Source organism: Rana temporaria, chromosome 4 (genome assembly GCF_905171775.1).
Source record: "Rana temporaria chromosome 4, aRanTem1.1, whole genome shotgun sequence".
NCBI lineage: Eukaryota > Metazoa > Chordata > Amphibia > Anura > Ranidae > Rana > Rana temporaria.
Genome location: NC_053492.1, coordinates 264,246,180 through 264,266,330, shown reverse-complemented (window position 1 = coordinate 264,266,330; position 20,151 = coordinate 264,246,180). Strand labels below are relative to the sequence as shown.

Genomic DNA, 20,151 nt, shown 5'->3' with positions numbered 1-20,151 from the left:
GTGCGGACTGAGCCGGCCCGCGCCCTCCCACCACGGGGCCCTCGGGCAGTGCCCGAATGGTCAGTCCGCCCCTGGGTTCTACAGTCATAGCAAGGTACACTATACACCTTGGTGAATATACAGTAGTTAAAACATAGGCCTGGGTCAAGCAGTTGGCTTACTTTATGAAAATGTCTCAGAAAAGCTCTCTAGTGCAGCCAACCGGATTCTTACTTCAATGGTAGAATCTGGTTGCAAACGCTCTCCTAAATATGTCAGATGGGTCCTTATAGTTCCGTGATAAGGAATCTTTTTTTTTTTTTTTTTTTTTTTTTATCGCATTACATTTTTAACACATCTTCATTATGCAAAGCAAGGCTGCTTAACGCATCTCTAGGAACTCATTAATCCCAGCACTGCATTACTATGAGATGGTTTTTACTAACTAGCCCCATAAATGTATTTTGTAATTATCTCCAGTTAATTATTGTATTTTCAAACTCTCTACTGTTAATGTATTTTTTAATTGTCTTCTGTTAATTTTAATATATGCTGTTAAAGGAAAGTGGCGCAAAATGCACATTTGTTACACATGTTAAATGTGTTTAATAAATGTTTTCCAGCCCAAGAATTGATAAATGAACACATAAAAAGAGGAACCGAGCAAGGAAATATGGTAAGTATATTCTGTCTCAATACAAATTCAGTGAAACAGAGAAAATGTGCTAGAATGATCTTCTTGTTTTGGAATATTTTTTTTTTGAGAGAAAACAGCAGTGCACAGGTACAAATGTAGAAAGCAGAAATGGGAATATGACAATGCCTAGTGTATACACAAAGTGTAAAAGGAGGAAGCCTTCCTTTGAACTTTGGCATCATACCTTTTTAACAGTGCCTCCAATAAAACATATAGTGTGAAGGTCCCTGAGACTGATGTCGTGCTTTGCATAGGTAGTATCCAGAAAAAAATAGAGAAGATAGAAGGGGGGAAAAAAGAAAGGGAAACGAGGTAGGTTACCTCAGTGAGTCTCTTGCCGACTCATAACGGATCCTCCCGAGAATGCCACTGCTCCCAGACACTGTTGTGGTCGTCCAGTCTGTTCCGTATTCTGGCCGTCATTTTCTCTATTGGTTCTACGTCCTTGACCCTAGGGTAAAGGGCTTCCTGGGATGGGGGCACCTTTTTATTCCAGTGAAGGGCAATTAAGCACCTTGCTGCTGTGAGAACCTGCCTGAGCAGTTTTATTTTTTTATAGGGTTTGGCTATTTTCGGTTTAGAACCTGATCGATTGTTAGAGGGCCATGGACTTCGATGCATTTGTTTTGTAGCCCGAGAGCACATCATACTTGTCTAGTTCAGTGTGTAGGTTGGGCAGGGAAATCCTGGGTAGGGTCAAGGTAATGATGTCATCTGCCAACAGTTATTTGAATTATTTTCCACTCACTGATATGCCCTGAATGTCCGGATTTCCTCGAATGGTCCCAGCCAGGGGCTCGACACATAAGGCAAGTAGCAGGGGAGAGAGCCGACGGCTCTGGTGGGTACATTTATTACTGGGAAGGTGGGCGAGGTGGCAAGAGGTTTTTTTTTTTTTTTACCTGCAACGTGCGGTTAGTGTAGAGGTGTTGTACCGCCCGCAATAAAGGCCCTCTAAACCCCAATGTGGTTTAATATGGCGAGCATAAAGGACCAACCACGTCAGTCAAATGCCTTTTCTGCGTCTAATCTCAGGATCAGGGATTCCGAGTTCTCTATTGGCCACATCGATTAGGTCTATGACCTTTCTCGTGTTGTCACCTGCTTGGTGGAGGGGGACGAAGCCCACCTGGTCCTTATGGATCTGAGAGGGTAGTATCGTGTTCAGGCATCTAAAGATTTTTGTGAAAAATTTTAGGTCTGAATTTAGTAGGGCTATGTGTCTATAGCTGGTGCAGGAGGAGGATCTTTGGGATTGGGGTGAGGAAGGAGCTCTGCTTGTCAGTCTGGACAGGGGTCTGCTGAAGGAAAGCATTATATAGTTTAAGATTAGAGCCTGCACACATCCAGTTTTTGTCCTCCGAAAATTCATAATCGGCTATCGAAAGCACCACTCTCGATCAGAAAATCGTCAGATCGCTGCAAAAATGTACTTCCAATTTTCTGATTGTGTACGGGCCTTAACTCCATTATTGGATGGAAATTTTACATCAAAGAGAATGCATCTACTGCAGCAAAAGGTAGAAGTCCAGTGAACGGGGAGTTGGGGCCAGAACACTAACCAGGCAGAGATTAGACATGAGAAGCTAAGAACATTCAGATCACTAGCATCTGCAGAATCTGTTTTGTTTGAATCAAAGGTAGGTATGGGTCTAATGTAAACAAAGGGATAGTTTGTAAAATCTGTTTCCCCAAATTAAGTTATTAATGATACAAGCAGCTGAAGTTTAATAAAGACTGCTTAATGATGCCAAGAGCTGTTACACTAAAATTCTTATGTTAAAATGCAGATTCTAGAACTCTTATACAAAGGTCAAAGTGTTCAGGATGAACTGATAGTACAGATGATTGTGGACAAGATTAATTCTGAAGAAGTTGCCCATTATGGTATGTATTTGCTTTCTGTTTAAGATGTTTATACATGACTGCTTTGCCTACACCAGGAACCATTTTTGGGGTTCCTACCCAGTCATTCATTCACAAACAAACATAATAGCCTAGAAATTAGATAACTTCTTATGGCACTAAATGGTACAGTTAATGTGATGTGTTCTTGTTTCAGTGAGCACAGACTTTATCGCAAATTGGTAAGCTGTGAATACATATAATATGTATCAAATCTAGTGTGAGGGCTTTAAAAACAAAAAATTAGTTGGGGGGGGGGGGGGGGGGGGTTCTGAGAAAATGTAACTTTGACTTTTAGGGCAACAACATAAAAGAGGCTGTGCACTAACAACCTAGAGCAAATATACTGTATACAACTCGTACAATTCATTAACCGTTACTCCTAATCCGAGGTTTCACTGTATAGGGAAAATTATGGAAATAAAAATGTGAAGCTTTTTTTTTTGGCCTCAACATGATTTTACCATACTTTAGTTTCCTTGAGTTTACCACTAGCCCTAACGCAAATCTAATAGCTGTCCTAACATTGGCTTAAATCCGAATTTCACGTAATGCTCTCCTGTGCTCAATTGATATGCTTTAAGGCTTATAGTATCAACTCTGTCAGCGCCAATTAGCCTTGCAGCCCCTCTCAGGACAATTGGTATCCTTATATGCACTGCAAAACAAAAGAAGGCACACCGATCTAGCACATTACCATGATAAAATGTATTGAAAAATAAAAAGCAGCAAGTATTATACATGCAAACACATGACATACGTATGCATGTCATAAAAAGTAAAGGAGATCACCTCCAGGTCTGCTGTAATCAAACAGCATTGTGGGAAGACTAGACAGCATCCGTAATGGCTTGCGCAATTCAAGAGAACCCTCTTCATCAAAACCAAACAAGTGAATGACCAAACACCAATTTATATACACAATGTTAGTTATATTGGTAAGTTCCATCCCCTAGACAATTTCCTGGTTCCCACCACCTAATTATCTAGGGGTGGAACTTACCAATGTGTATGTTTTGCTAAACTTAATTTCACCCTTGGCTCTAAAGTTAAAGTGGTTACAAAAGCTGAAGGTTTTCTTTACCCTAATGCATTCTATGGCTTAAGGTATAAAACCTTCTGCATGCAGTCGAGGCTCTCTCCTCTCTCTATCCTCATTGGCTGAGAGACAGCAGTGGGAGCCATTGTCTCCTGCTGGTATCAATCACAGCCATTGACGGGGGCGGGGCTGAGCCACACTCTTAGGTAGATTCAGAAAGAGTTAGGCCGGCTTATCTACAGATAAGCCGACCTAACTCAGAATCTGCGCCGACCTATGTTTAAGTGTATTCTCAAACAGAGATGCGCTTAAACATATCTAAGATACGACGGCTTGCGCCATCCTATCTTAGGTTGCAATATTTTGGCTGGCCGCTAGGTGGCACTTCCATTGCGGTCGGCGTAGAATATGCAAATCGGTAGATACGCCGATTCACGAACGTACGCCCGGCCGCCGCAGTACATTTACGCCATTTACGTAAGAGATGGGCTGCCTAAAGTTAGAGCTTGGCCCTAGGTGGCGTAGCCAATGTACAAGTATGGCCGCCGTTCCCGCGTCGAAATTTGAATTTTTTACGTCGTTTGCATAAGTCGTCCGTGAATAGGGATTTACGTCGTTTACGCCCACGTCAAAATCAATAGGCCCGTGCGGCGTACTTGCAATGCACACTGGGAAATGTAGGCGCATGCGCAGTGAAAAAAAAAGGCAAAAACGTAAGGTCAAGCCCAATTAACATAAAACACGCCCCCTTAGAGAAATTTGAATTAGGCACCCTTACGCCCGCCCGCTTTAGGCTACGCTGCCATAACTTAGCAGGCAAGTACATTGTGAATCATGTACTTGCCTCGCTAACTTAGGGCGGCGTAGCTTAAATGCCTTAAGCTACGGCAATGTATGTGAATCTACCTAACTGTGTCTATGAACACAGTCTGTTAGGGAGAGAGCCCACATGTTTGTCCCTATAGCAAGAAGCTTGCTATGATAGGCACATGGAGGGGGAGAGAAGCCAGGAGCGCTGGTGGCGGGACCTCAAGAGGAGGATCGGGGCTACTCTGTGGAAATCTATTGCACGGAGCAATTAAGCAGCACATGTTTGTTTTTAAAAAGTTCCAATTAATCCTTTACACTCACTTTAACTCTAACAGGAACGATGGCCAAAAGCATACTCCCGGTGGGCCCATGGGCCTGGGGATTTTTTTTTTTCTGCTTTTTTCTAAAATACTTTTTTGTTCCTGAAGATCTACTATTAACTGCCGACTGGGTGACAGGCTGGACATCAGATCCTTGTAGTCCCCCCCAGTCTCGGCCATCGAGTGTTTGCCTACCTTTATCTCTCCGCGCTGAGTCCAGTAAGGACCCCCGCCGTAGGCAGGGGCCCTCCTTCACCACTCACAAGCGTTTTTTTTCTTCCGCCTTGTGCTGCAGGTAAGCGCTCCCAGGCTGTTAAAGAGCCTGCTGAAGGACAAAAGCGTCCCTGGTTTCGCAAGCCCGCGGACAAGTCTGCGTCCACATGCAGGTCTGCCCCCGCCCGATACTCGGGTGGGGGGCCGTCTTTGCGAATTTGTGGCTCGGTGGACGTCTCTACTCTGCGACCGGTGGGTTTGCGAAGTAGTTTCCTCAGGGTACAAGATGGTTTCTATCTTGCCCACCGAACAGATTTTTTCCCTCCAGCTTCCTCCGAGTCATCAGGAGGCCCTGTTTGGGACAGTTCAGGATCTGCTGGTGCGCAGGGGGGTGATCGTGCCTGTACCATTGCAGGAACGGTTCCAGAGTTGTTACTTAAATCTGTAGTTCCAAAGAAGGACGGGGTCCGTCCAATCCTGGATCTCAAGGCCCTCAATTGCTTTGTAAAAGTACAAAGGTTTAGGATGGAATCAGTTCACTCTGTGGTCGCTGCTTTCCATCCGGGGTATTTTCTGGCGTACTTGGACATCAAAGACGCATACCTACATGTCCCCATATGTTCCAGACATCAGATTTCTGTGCTTTGCGGTTGGGGAAGACCACTATCAATTTGCGGCTCTCCCCTTTGGCCTGGCATTGGCGCCGAGGGTGTTCACCAAGGTGCTTGCCCCGATTCTGGCCTTGCTGAGACGGCGTTGAATCGCTGTTGTGGGCTACCTGGACAATCCTCTTCTGAGAGCCCTTTCAAGCTCAGAATTGGAGGAAGATGTGTCTATAACCTGTCAGACCTTTGAGAATTTTGTTGGGTGCTGAACGTCCAAAAGTCGGTGTTGGTACCGTCTCGGTGCCTAGAATACCTGGGGTTGATTTTGGTCTCCTCTGAGGCAAGAGTTTTTCTCCCTGCGGAGAAGCTACAGACCAAAAATGGTCGTCGCTACGCTTTTGCATGCGAGTCCTGGGTCTCATGTTAGCCTCCTTAGAGGCCATTCCGTATGCTCAATTCCACACTCGAGTGCTACAGAGGGAAATTCTGTCACATTGGGACAAGTGCCCAGCATCCCTGGATCAATTCTGTTTTGTGCAGAGGCCCCAAATCTCTTTCCAGGTCCTTGGTTCCCAGAGTCTGTGTGTTTTTGGGAAAACATGGACTATAAGCACAAGCAAAAGCACTCCAAAGGACCCCCAGGCACATACCTCCCAAAGAATAGAGCCCCCTCAAAAGCCAGAACCTATAGTCAGTAGGCTTGGGGATACCCTGCACTACACTTTTTTATAATCGGTTACAGCAAAAGTTTTTTTTTTCCCTTTTGGGATAAAAGTTGTACATGAATAAATAAAAGCCAATCATGTAAACTGATACATTCTGCTGAAGAGTTTGTACTAGAATAGAAAGGACAAGTGAGAAATTTCCTGGCCTAGGCAACTTTGGGCCTCTACTAGTATGGTGTGGCCACCACTATTCAGATGCCACATCCAAGGAAACTCGGTATGTGAAAGGGCACATTCTGGTTTATTTCTCATCAATCCAGTTGATGTTTGACTAGAATCTCAAGGTGGGGATCTTCCAAGCCTTTGCAATAGTCTGGCTGTGTCAGTAGTTTGTACTCATCAGTGATGAAGCTTTAGCATTTGTGTGGACTAATATCACATAGTATCTTTTATAGTTAATTTTGTGGGGGGTAAAATTTTGCGCCAAAAAAACTAAATTACATAATAATGTGTAACTAATAAATAACCAAAGCTGCAATCCAAAATACTGCAGGAGATGTGCAATAGCGTGAATATGTGAAAGAGGACGGATGCGCTAAGGAAGTAAATCAATTGAATAGTTTAAATAAATAAACAATAGATCAAAAAACTCTATCCAGCAAATCTAAATATAAATAATAAATATTAGTGGGATATTATACCATACAATAATATATAAAGGATAATAATGTCCAACAAATGTGCAAAACTCCTAGTGATAGGAGATCAAATCAATATTGTGCATTAGACAATCCAAATGACAGTGAGTAAGGTTTTGCAGGATGTGTCCATAAATCTGTGCAGACTTCCACCTCCACCAAAAAATAGAAAATAATCACCGCAAGAAAGTGCTCATGGATGGCACCTTACCACAAGATGTTGACCTCTTTAATCAAAAAGAGGTCAAATAAGGCATGGGTTAGTTTTGTGAAAAATAATTTAACAGTAAACTCTGAATGAACTTGGGTGCCTTCTAACAGGTCTACACTCTGAATGAAATTGGGTGCCTTCTAACAGGTCTACACTAAAGCTTGCCACATGCAGTTCAGTCTGATTTTACAATCTCCTTTTAGATTTTCACAGTGTTGTTCAACACTGTGAAAGAGCCCATCTAACCCGTTTGACACCCAGCAGAGTGGTGACGCCAGGGGTCTCAAATGCAACCCTGCTCATGATACAGTGGGGCCCGTGCGGCCTCCCTCTCATATTGACTTTTATGTCACTGTGTCATAGAGCAGAGCGTGCCTGTGTGCAAGTGGCGGGGGAGACCTGAGAGGCCAGTATATAATGGGACAGATCTCTCCCCTCCATGCAAGTGCCAGGTGAGATGGAATCAGTGAGTGGAGGAAGTAGGTCACATGTGGAGGGGAATGATGAAGGGGGTAGGGAACTTTCCTCCTTCCTGCTGCACAGATCATCTCTGCCTTCTCCCCACTGCCTTCCCAGCCTCCCATGCCCTTACAGTCCCTGTGCCATTGTGAGCTGGGTCCCACCCCCTTTGTCTCCTCACCTCTGCCTCCAAGTCTGTCCACATGGATCTCTCCTTACCTCCCTCTTTTCTTATCTCCCCCGACCTGTCCTTGGTCAAAAAGTTATTGGGGGTGTGACACCATGTTTAACCACACCAGGTGACACCAACCCCAGTGATGTCACTGCATCTAACATATCCCAATCAGTTAAAGCTCTACAGGGCATAGCTATTGGTTGATTTAAAGAAGATTGTAGTATACAAATGTAATGTGCGTGGCCAGATTGAGAGGAGTACACTGATAAATCTTTGTATCTGTACTGCCAATTGTTTTTGCTGCTTTGAATAAGGAATACATTCATTATATTTATATGCAACTGGTTCAAAGCAAATGAATGTGCTAACATTACCTCTTTTTCATGCTTTAGGTTATGTACTTTGTGGACTTCCATCACTGTGTGAAGACTATATGAAGATTGCAGAACAGATTGGGCTAATAAAAAATTTAAAATTAAAGCCAGATGTCATTATAAATATTAAGGTAACATATAGACACACAACTTTTTATGGTTACCTATGTAATTCTTCCCTGAATATACATGTTATGTTCTGCCATCTGTTGGTATATCATTTTCTAGCAACCCTCCATAACCAGAGATTGCTGGGACTGGAAACTTTGATAAAGGCATACCCCACTTTTAGTACACAATGAGGTTTATTCGCTAAGTGCCCATTCACACCTAGGCGTATATATACGCCTGAAGCTCGTGCCGCTGGAGGGGCGAATTTACATTGATGTCTATGAGATGGTTCACATCTCACGCCGAAACGCCTGCCGCCTGAAAAGTCCCAGACCCTTTTTTTCAGGCGGCTTTCGGCGTTCGGCATAGACATCAATGTAAAAATTTTTGTAAAAAAAAAAAAAGTTTACAAATCGAGGCAAAATACACCGCGTTATAGTGTGAATGCAGCCTAAAGCTGGAAAGTGCAAAATCGGGCTCACTTCTGCATAAAAACCAATGAGCTTCCATGTTTTATTACCCAAGCTTAATTGAACAAGCTGAGGTTAGAAGCTCATTGGTTTTTATGCAGAAGTGAGCCTGATTTTGCGCTTTCCAGCTTTAGTAAATAAACCCCACTGTGTACTTTAAAAGTGGGGTATGCCTGTACTGTAACAAAGCCCACATTATAATGTGCTTTGGTCAATATTAGCTGAAACCCCTGTGGCCACAAAAAGGATCACCAGCAAACAAATAGTATTTATGCCAATGTTTGTAACCATTCCATTTTAAGTTGAAAGAGAAACTTTCAAGTTAAGACTCTTTTTACAGTAATTATAAGGATTAATTAAAACACATTGCTGCTTTTTTTATTATAAATGCGTCATTTAAAAATTCACGTCTGCAAATCATGAGCCACTGAGATCTATATTGCATGAAAAATGTGGACATGTTTGCAGCGTTTTGTGGCTCGAAGCTCCAAAACGCTGGAGGAGAAAAAAATCTATTCTCTATGGAGGTGGTTCAAATCTTTACGCCTGAAGCTCTAAAAGTTTTGTTACTTATTTTTTTTTTGTAGCCTGAATATAGCAGATTTCATAGATTTTGGTGTGTTTTTATGCCCATTGAAATGAATAAAAACGTGTTTTCCTGACGCATTCATGGCAGCACACACTGGGTTGTGACTCTGCCCCCACAACCTGACAGGATTGGTTAGCTATAAATTTGAAGGGGAGACGCCCCGCACCATTCTCTTTTTTTTTTTTTTTTTTATATCCTCACCTGACGGATTGGATGGACACGCAAGTAAATGCCTCTTACCGCACATCGCCCCAGCAGGTTCAAGCCTCTCCTGTTTGGAAGTCCCTCCTGTACAGTCTCTAAATGAGCTTTTACAGAGGGAACCCCGTTCTGGTGGTCTCAGGGGCTCTGGAATTATACTGGCATCTGCAGCAAGCTTTAAAGAAGCTTCAAATATCGCAGTGGCTTCCACTTTCTCTCTTTCTGTCCTTTCCAGTGTGTGCTTCCATGAATGTGTTTATAACATTGCATTTGCCACCCAAGGTTATTCCCATTTGGTACCTTTTTGTTTACAGTGGCAGTCGGCCATGAAATAAAGCTGATTTAGCCAACAATGAGGTGGCTGCCAGCGAATTGAAAAAGATTTCTCCATTCAGTACAGGGCCTGTCAGTTTTCAGCCGAGTCGGCTCTGCTGAGCCCTGTGGTTCCTCTGTCACCCCCATACACTCGGGGTCACCGCCGCATCCCTCTCGCCGTTCTGCGCATGTGCGCAGCATTTCGATGACGCCGCCTGTCCCCTCTGCCAAAATGGCTCCGGGCGAGCGGGACGCTTCCGTGCATGCGCGAACGCAGTCTTATGGCTGTGTAATACAGGCTGCCGCTCTGCTCCAGAGTGAAGATGGAAGCAGGTAGCTGCAAGGACGTTCCAGACTAGGCTTTTATTTGACAATTAGAGAAAAAAAAAATATATATATATATATAAAGATTATAACTATATGTGTGTGTGTGTGTATATATATGTGTGTGTGTGTGTGTGTGTGTGTGTGTATATATATATATATGTATGTATGTATGTATGTATGTATGTATATAATTCCAAAAATAAATACACTTTTTGTTAAATAAAATAGATGGGGGGGGGGGGGGACATATTTTAACGTCGTGCCCTCCCTCTCCTTTTCGCACTTCCCAGGCTGTTTCTCTGCTATCCTCATGGAGGCCACTGCCCTCGCAGACCACCTTCAGTAAACCAGGTATAGAGGCCGTCCAGAAGGTGGTAAGTAGAGAAGAGACAAAAAAGAGAGCCTGACCATTAATGCTGCATTTTTGGTAGCCCTATTGGGTCAAGAGACGCAAGTCCGCAGCATGGAGGGATATCAAGCCATGCTTCCAGCAGAAGGCGCAGAAGTCGCTCAAGGCCACCCTCTCGCTATCATCGATCAAGGCATAGCCGCTCGCATCACAGATGCTCCCGTCATAGTCGGTTTCACCGTAGACGATCAGCTTCATCCCAACATGAACGGAGCTATTATACCCGCCCTACGGCAAATGCTTGCTGAGTATACAGGGCTCCAGCCTTATGGCTTTATCCCTGGCTAGCGGATGCAGCTTCAAAATCAAACTGGTGCAAATTCCATGTGACGGCTCAAATTTATTTGGCGCAAAGTTGGACTCGGCCACCTCCAAGGTTACCGGAGGCTAATCCGGGCTGATTCCCTCCGATAGGAGACCGAAGCCCCAGAGGGGCCCCGCTTACAGGCATAATCTTCCTGACAAGTACAGGGATGTTAGATCCTACCGTCCTGGCAGGGAATTCAGCAGGGACTGGAAGACTACTCGACCCTCCTTCACGAGGGTACAGAAAACCAAGGTTATCGCAGCTGGAGAACAGCAGAACCCCTTTTGAGGGTTCGCCCGCCCACCCAGCTCAGGTGGGCGCCAGACTCAAGAGATTCGCTCAGATATGGGCAGCTCATATAACGGATCCACGGTCACTATCCACTATCAAAACCGGTCACAAACGGAAGTTCATGGGCACACGGAGAACACATTCCAGCCTACCAAAGTACCTCCGCACCAGAAGGGGAGGGGGTTATTCCCCTTTATTTCCGGTACAGAGGAAAAAAAGGGACCTACGTCCAGTCCTGGACCTAAAGAGGCTCATCAAGAAGTTCTAAATAGAGGCCTTCCAAATGGAAAGCCATCAGTCCATTTTGTTGGCAGTGAACGTGGGGGACTGGATGTTATCAGTAGATTTATCGGACGTCCCGATTCATCCCGCCTTCCAAAGCTCCTTCGGTTTTCAATCAATCAATCTAATTTCCAATTTCGGTGCCTTCCATTCGGCATCTCCTCAGCACGTCATGGTGTTCCTAGGGGCAGAATTAAATACCAGGTTAAACCGGGCACAACTCCCTCAAGGGGATCTCCTATATCAAGAAGCTGAAGCCCTTAGTCCAGAAGATGCAGAATCTGTTATCATCCAGACGTCTACAGGCCGGGTCCATGTCGGAGACCATGCCCATGATACAGTAGTCCCAGTAGCACATGCGAGTCTTACAAAACTCCTTTCTCAGGCAGTGGAACGGAACGTCAATGCTCCAAACCATTCACATCCCGAACTGCGTAGGGCAATCAGTATGGCGGTGGACACACCCGTGCAACCTCAGGAAGTTCAAACCAATAGTTCCCCCGAGTCCAGAAGTAGTAACATCGGATGCCAGATGGGATGGGGATCACACTATCTAGACCAACTAGCCCAATGACAGTGGCACTTTCAGGCTCAGGGCATAGTGTCAAATATTTTAGAGCTCAGGGCAGCCTTTCAGGCTCTTCTGGCCTTTGCGCCTCTTCTAGAGGGCAAAAGCGTCCTGATCAGGGTGGACAACAAAGTATTGGAATGGGCACAAGTGCACCTGTTTAGATCTGAGGACAGTATACATCCCGGTAACACATAATTTGTTGGCCGTCTACCTAGGCCGAGACACTTTCGAACAACGACTGGTCCCTGAACCAACAAGTATTCTCCATTCTTACGAAAACTTGGAGTACCAGAAGTTGACCTAGCGGCCACGCCGAAGAACTTCATGTGTCGGAGGTTCCTGTCCAGAGCCCACTCTCCATCAGCCGAAGGAACAGACTGCCTAGTTCACCCATGGAGCTTGGAGCTGGGGTACATTTCCCTCCAACTCCTCCGATTGCGAGATTCCTGTCCCGACTTCGGAAGTCCTCAGCCACGGCTTTTGCAGTAATACCGTTCTGGCCAAGGAGACCATTGGTTTACGACCCTGCTACAACTAAGTACGCGGCCTCCAATTTATCTTCCAGTAACCAGGGATCTCCTATATCTAGGACAATTCTTCCATCCAGCCCTAGAGAAGCTGCATTCGGCAGCTTGGAAGTTGAGAGGGCTAGGTTAGGGGAACAAGGATGCTCTCAGGAAATAGTATCGACCCTAATGCAAGCTCGAAAGAGCTCCACTAATGTCACCTACACTAGGATCTGGAGGAGGTTCGTGTTGATGTGGCAGCAAGGAGATTGGAATCCCAGGATTAGTTTACTCCTATTCATAATTTGTGGAAATTTGGGTTGTTGCCAATTTCAGAATCTGTCCTGTAGGTCAGTCTGCGCTCCGGGGGTGCATTATCACCCCCGGGCGGCAGGTGGCGCTAGAGGGCTTCTGACAGACCCACCTTCCCCAGCAGCCAATCAGAGGAGTTCTGCACTCGTTGGGCATGCTGGGGGGGGATATATCTGTGGCAACGGCCACTGTTCGCTGTTCTGTGCGGGGCCCCAGTTCCAGGTGCGGTATCCACCTTCAGGGTACGCGCATCCATGGTCCCTGCACCGTGGCCTGCTTCACGGAGGTTTCGCACCATGCGGAGCCTCACCCTAATATTGAGAGGGGCCCCAGCGACTTGCTGGGTCCGAACCTTCTGCTGTGAGGATCCTAAGCTGGGAGCTGTGCGATGGGGGATCGGCTCGAGGAGAACCTAGAACTAGAGGTTGTCCAGGAGGCCTAGACGAACCATCGGGGATCCCGTCACCACGCCGCATGACAGGTATGCTTAATCTGTCGGTGACACAAAAATCTGAATTGACTGGGAGGATTCACTCATCCTGATCTCACATACCTCAAATTGATAAAGCCTGTACCAGAGGCTCGGAGTCAGGCCGGTGCTACAGGCCTGTTCCTCCCAGTAAACTTTAAGTGGCGCTCCGGCTGCCAGGCATGTGATAGTCGCCTGTCCGGGGACACTTTACCCACCCTGATAGGGGTGGCAAAGAATTGAGTTAGTTACACTATTGCTAAGAGCAGGCTCGCTCTTTTTCATATCAAAGGCCTGATACAAAATGTTCTCTACGCTCATCAACCTTTCTCTATTGTGTGCCATGTTGATGATGGCCATGTTGGGCCTTGGAAAAAAGCATTGAAAACTCATTCTGTGTCTGGACACTTGCTCTTCACCTACACTCACGGATGTCACCCCTAAACCAAGCCTAGAAGGTAACTCTGTAAGCCGATCCCAAACTAATCAGCGGCTCCTTCGGGGGTAGCTCTACACTATTAATTGAATGTATTTATTTATGATTGTTTTTATTTGTATATTTATTTTACAAGTAGAAGTAGCCTTAGAGCCGGTTCACACTGGGGCGACTCGTCAGGCGACTCAGCCGCCTGACAAGTCGCGTCCCATTCTATTCAATAGAACAGTTCTAATAGGAGTGACGCAAGTCGCTCCGACATAGAAAAAGGTTCTTGTATGACTTTGGGGCGACTTGCATTGACTTCTATACAGAAGTCATTTTGCAAGTCACCTCTGAAGTCGTCTTCAGGACGCCTTGCCGAGTCGCCGCCGAAGTCGTGCCGCCCCAGTGTGAACCGGCTCTAGCAAAAGTAATGGTAGCCCTAATCCTAACCTTAACCCCTTACCCTAACAAAAAACTATAATTAAAAAATAAAAGTACAAAACAAGAAAAAAACAAAAAGTAACGTAACAGACATGATGTATGTAACCATGTTTTTTTCTTTGCCATATTTTTCAATAAACATCCTTTTTTGAGAAAAAAAATAAAATAAAAAAAATAAAAGCTAATGGGAAAATCTGAAATATCTAGCAACAAATGATGTAACAGATGATTAGTTACACCAAAGTTCAAAAATGCTGTATCAAAATGGACGAGTCACGCTTAAAGCGGTGGTTCCCCCTAAAACTAATTGCTAACAATAGATTCCTAAGACCCGTTACACTGCGGGTAGGCTGGCTTTTTTTTTTTTTTTTTCGTACATACCGAGATCTCCCCGTCTCGTCCCTAGGCGGTGGGCGGAACTAGTTGATTGACGTTCCTCGGAGGGGCGCGTACGTGACGTCACGACTTTCCGAAAGAAGCCGAACGTCGCTGCGCATGCGCCGTATAGAGTCGGCTCTATACGGCGCATGCGCAGCGACGTTCGGCTTCTTTCGGAAAGTCGTGACGTCACGTACGCGCCCCTCCGAGGAACGTCAATCAACTAGGAACGCCCACCGACAAGGAACGAGACGGGGAGATATCGGTATGTACTAAAAAAAAAAAAAAAAAAGCCAGCCTACCCGCAGTGTAACGGGTCTTAGGAATCTATTGTTAGCAATGTGTTTTAGGGGGAACCACCCCTTTAAAAACAATCCAAAATCATACATAAAAATTTGCAAAAAAAAACAGGGAAAAAATGCTACGCTCGTGTGTGTGAATGCAGCCTTAAGGACACAAGGTTTTTTTTTTTTTTTTTTTACTGTTTTATCTCCTATGCCTTTATTGTTGTGTATAACCTGAGATGCAGTTGAACTATCCTACACAGATTACACCATACAGTGCACTCATTTATTGTCTATTTAACTGAAGTGTCCAGACAGGGATTTGAGCAAAAGACTAACTGGACAGAAGCAAGATCCAGACACAGGTTTAGTCTATCAGCGTCAAGACTGGGATCCTGCATTTAAAGAGAAAAAGAAAAAGTCTCAGGAAGGAGAAGGAGAGGAGGAGGAGGAGGAGGGGGAAGAAGAAGAGTTTGAAGAAGAGGTAACACTATGAAACTGAATTATAGCTTTTTATTTTCAACGAATGACTTTGTTTTCATCTATAATTCTTAATATAAAGATCAGTACTTCTAAAGGGTTCTGTGTGAAAGTCTAAACAGGTCCAATATTAAAATACTATGCAATTAAAAAAAAAAAAAAAACTCTTAAATTAAAATAAGAAAAAATATATTCTGCCATTACTACCTCTGATTGAGCCTTTATATCAGGGATATGCAATTAGCGGACCTCCAGCTGTTGCAGAACTAGTCCCATGAGGCATAGCAAGACTCTGACTGCCACAAGCATGACACCCAAAGGCAGAGGCATGATGGGAATTGTAGTTTCTCTTATCGTCCATGGACGGACACAGCTCCTTAAGTCTTGACAAGTGGGTTATGTTCCCTGTTTACAGGAGAGGACTAGGCAGAAACATGTCAAATGGTTAAATACATGTTAAATTAACAGAGTTGAACAGCCCCGCCCAGGGGGCGGTCCCTCCAGACATAACCCTCCTCACTGCAGCATGCAGCCTCAGTTTCGTTCTGCCTAGCAAAGGAGAAGGACGTATGGCTCCCTTTGGGCCCAGCGCCCTGAGGAGAAATTTTATTTTATTTTATTTTATTTTCACTTTTTCTTGAAGAATCTTTTTTCAACTGTCGGCTGAGTGACAGGCTGGATATTATAGATCCTTGTAGTCTACTCAGTCCGACCAGCAAGCGTGGACACACCTATGCAAAGAGGCTTGGTCTGCCACGCCGTACCTCATGACTCCTGAGGTGGCCGTGAGCTTTGCTCTGAGGTCCACATATGACTGGGCTGTGGTGTTGCCTCACTCACAGTGGACCGGGCCGACAGCTACCTCCATTGCGGTTGTATGTCTGTCAGGAATGCGTCAGCGAGTCCTCGCTCGGACGGGTAAGTACAGTCCCTCCTACTTCGGTGGGTTGGTACGGCTGGGCATTCCTGGGGTTCGGAGGTGCTCTGACAGTGGAGGAGCACTCCTCCCTTCCCTGCTCCGTTCCCTTGCTGCATTGCTAAGGCACGCTGTCCGGGGGGGGGGGCTTTCCTGAGAGGGCTGTGTTATCTGGCACCTTTTACTGTCTGATACGGGGTTTTTCCTGTGGGGGTTTTCACTGTAAAGGCTCTAGGAGGCTTTCCCTGTTTAAAATGTGGCGTTTTGCCGCCGTTTGGCCGACGCTGGCGCCATTTTTTGGGAGGTTTTCAATTACATTGAAAACTCCCATTGGCGGCCATTTTGTCGTAGCCGCGCCATGTGCAGCGGGCGGCCATCTTTGTGCAGTCCTGACCCCTAGTGCTGTATCTACGGCGCACACAGGTCCCTGCAGACGCCGCAGTTCCTTCATGGTTTCTTTCCTTTCCACATGCTGTGTGATGAGAGCGGTCGGCAGCGCTGGGCAGTCTCCTCCTGAGGTGAGTCCCCTGGCTATGCTAACAGACTTATATTGGGATAAGTTGTTACCCACTCGCTGCGCTGACCCGGGGAGTTAAGATGCCCTGTATAGGGCCCTGGGAGCGTCAGTTTTTATGTTAAGACAGGTATTACATACACATGTAAATGTCTTTTATATTTGGAGTCAGTATCTGGTCCTTCCCCTACATGCTCAGCGGCAGGTGTTAGCACCTGGGATCTCCACAGAGACTTCTTTGTTAGCCCTGGACACTTTTGGGCCAGGCTGGGGGCGGAATGCGGATGGGCGGGGGTTAAAAGAGTGCCCCCTCCCTCCGTTACCCCCTGGGGAATGCTCCGTATTATTGAATTTGTGACCATATGTGTTTTTTATCCTTTTTCTATGGTCTATACGACACTTTTTTTTTTTTTTTTGTGTGTCACCTTTTAAAGTCCCACCCTCAGGGGGGTACTTTTGTTTTTTCTGCTATGAAGCCATGGACCAGGTACCTGGGTAGTAAAAAGAGCAGGATAAGGCATTTATGGGTGCGCTTCTCACTGCTGTAAGGGACTCTCTTAAGCTGTATAGTGCAGCTGTGTTTCCGCCGAGGGCTCTGTCTTTTTTTGGATCTACTCCTTCTTGCCCTTCTTTGATAATTTCTAAGATGCGGAATGAGAAAAGCCGCTGAGGTAGTCCCTCACCGCCTGGCGGTTCAGTGCCCTTTTGAGGAGAACCCTTTCAGGGGATCCTCCGGGTGTCATGTATAGCTGACCACTCTCCCTATTACGGGAGTCCCCGCTTGTATGGATCTGGCTGTTAGAAGATCCGAGGTACTGGCCCTTGTCATGTTTACCATGCTGGGGTCCGTCTTGCGGCCTATTGTGGCTACTACTCTGGAGTCTCAGTCGATTTCTGAGTGAGCATTTTGCACCAGACAGTGGAAGAGCACCGTCTCTGTACCAAGGATATTAGGCTAGCGGACCTGTTGGTCCAGGGCCTCATATAGGTCTGTGATGCTTCTTTGAATGCTGCGTCCTTGTTATCCAGGGCTTCTGTTTCAGAGATGGTACGCGGTGGTGTAGTGGTTAATTTCATTACTTGTCAGCAAGAGTCATCGTTCCGAATTCCGGACACTGACACCAATCTAGCTGGAGCTTACTTTGTCGCTCTCTGTGTCTGCGTGGGTTTCCTCCGGGTACTCCGGTTTCCTCCCACCCTCCAAAGACATGTGTGCATACACTTCCATAATATACATACAAACTTTGTGTATGTATTATTACGGGGGCCGACAAGGGCTCAGCTGGGGGACTAAATTGTCCCTGGGTGCGTAATCGCCCTATGCAGTCGTCTTCCCTCCCTGCTCTAGGTGGGGGGGGCGGCTTACAGGTTCACAATTCAGTGAATCTCCCTGCTCTCTGACTAATGGGTCTGCGAGGTGGTCTCTTCAGAGTCCTAGATAGGGTTTACGCCTATCCATAGAACAAGATGTGAGGGCAGTTTGGAATATCTGTGCATTGTTGATCGCTTGTGACTCGTCCGGCCGGTCTAAGGCAGGTGTCCCATAGGCTCAAACACATCCAAGTTGTGTCACCATAGAAGCTGTGTCTGTTGCAGCCAGTGCTTCCCAGTCAATGGGATTGCCATTGGGATGCTCAGAATACCGCTTCTCGGCCTTGGAGTTCTTTTCTTGTTTATTCCTCGCCCGGCTTGTTGGTCTGCCTGAGAACAGTGTGGGACTTGTAAGTCCCGCAGGGACGCATACATGCATGTCCCGTTTTGCACATGTCACAGAATTTTCTGTGCTCCATGATGGGGGAGGGCTTCTGTCAGTCTGTGGCCCTCCCTCTTGATCTGGTGTTGGCACTGAGGGTTTTCACCTAGGAGCTCGCAATTATCCTAACTTTGTTGGGACAGTGAGGTTTTGCCTCGTGGGCTTCTTGAACGACCTTCTTCTGAGGGCAGCTTCTGTCTCAGACCTAATGGAGCTGTTTATAGCCATTCAGACCCCCCGAAGTCTCGGGTGGGTGCTAAACATTTGGAGCCGGTCCTGAGTCCGACTCAAAGGGAGCGAAGGTCCTTCTTCCCCTGGAGAAATTGCAGACTCTTCAGTCTGCAGTGAGGGTATTAGCATCACGCTATCGGTCTTCTCTCCAGGTGCATGCTGGTCCGGGACCTATGGGTAGCCTTCTTCGAGGCGGTACTGTATGCCCAGTTCCACACTTGGGCTTTCCAGGAAATACTGTCCAGGTGGTAAGAAATTTCTTGTCTCTGTAATCGGCAGATTCAGGTGCGCCACTTAGTCGGAGTCTTCTGAGTTGGGACGGAGATCCCTGGATCTTCGGCCCGGGAAGTTGTTCCTTCCTTCCAGTGGTCGTTGTTTACGACGGATGCAGGCCTCACGGATTGTGGGGACCCCTGGGGGGGGTCCAGTCGGCCCAGAGTCGCTGGATTTGCATGGACCTACGGCCACAACTTCCTGAATGTGCCTGCTCTCTTCTGATCTTGGTGGCTGCCCAGGGTCGGGCCTGGTTAGTACCTAGGTAGGAGGCCGCCTGGGTGCTGTGGACCCTGTCTACCGTTCTTTGTCCCATGATCAGGCTTTGATTCTCCTCGTGTTCGAGGCGGTTGCAAGGTACTAGACAACAACGCCACGACCGTGGCTTCGGTCTACCATGGGTATGCCAGCAGGCGGACTACTGGAGTCACCTGATGCTGGACCAGGGTGACTGGTTTTCTGTGCCCGGGGGTGTTTCGGCTCCCTTGCAGGAAGTGAGTCTCACAGGGCAGGCGAGATTATGCCTCAGCGGTAGACTGCCTGCCCTGCAGGCAGTTGCCTCTGGGTTCAAGCCCAGGAAGATCTGTGTCGTTACACGGCTCGGGCTCGCCTTGGTTTTTTTCCACTCGTGGATCTCCTGGCCGCTCGTCTCCACCACAAGGGTGTCGAAGTAGTGACCAGGTCTAGTGCTCTGGTACTGACGCGTAAGTTGCGCTGGTGACCCTGTGGGGGTCTGTATCAGCGGCCTTATACCGTTCCTCCATTTGTGTTGCTTGCTCAGGTGCTCCATAGAGTGGAGGCTGAGGGGATCCCGATGTTCCTAATCACTCCAGATTGACATTGGCATCCTTGGTACGCCGTTTTCGGGCGCTTCATAACGGAGGTACCCTGGCCGTCGCCAGGGCGAGAGGTCCTTCTGTCTCGAGGTTCCATACTTCCTTCTGTTGTACAGTCACTAACTTACTCAATATGGCTATTGGTAGCCAGACTTTAAGAGACCGGGGTCTGTCTGACTCGGTCATCTCAACCATGTTGAGGGCATGGTAGTCTTCTTCCAGGAGAATCTACAGTCACACCTGGCAGACCTACATCTCTTGGTGCGAAGAGATGAAGTGACGTCCACGGACGTATTCGATGGCCAGGGTCCTGC

General features: G+C 46.6%; 1 protein-coding gene across 3 annotated transcripts in view; it reads left to right on the top strand.

The window, feature by feature from the left end:
- AK9 (adenylate kinase 9) overlaps window positions 1-20,151 on the top strand; it is a 209,406-nt gene that overhangs the window by 40,472 nt on the left and 148,783 nt on the right. For all 3 annotated transcript variants that reach the window (XM_040350222.1, XM_040350223.1, XM_040350221.1), the window contains exons 4-7: window positions 603-655; window positions 2,467-2,563; window positions 8,169-8,281; window positions 15,142-15,318. In XM_040350222.1, the coding sequence (XP_040206156.1) occupies window positions 603-655; window positions 2,467-2,563; window positions 8,169-8,281; window positions 15,142-15,318 (440 nt within the window). The remainder of the gene's footprint in view (window positions 1-602; window positions 656-2,466; window positions 2,564-8,168; window positions 8,282-15,141; window positions 15,319-20,151) is intronic.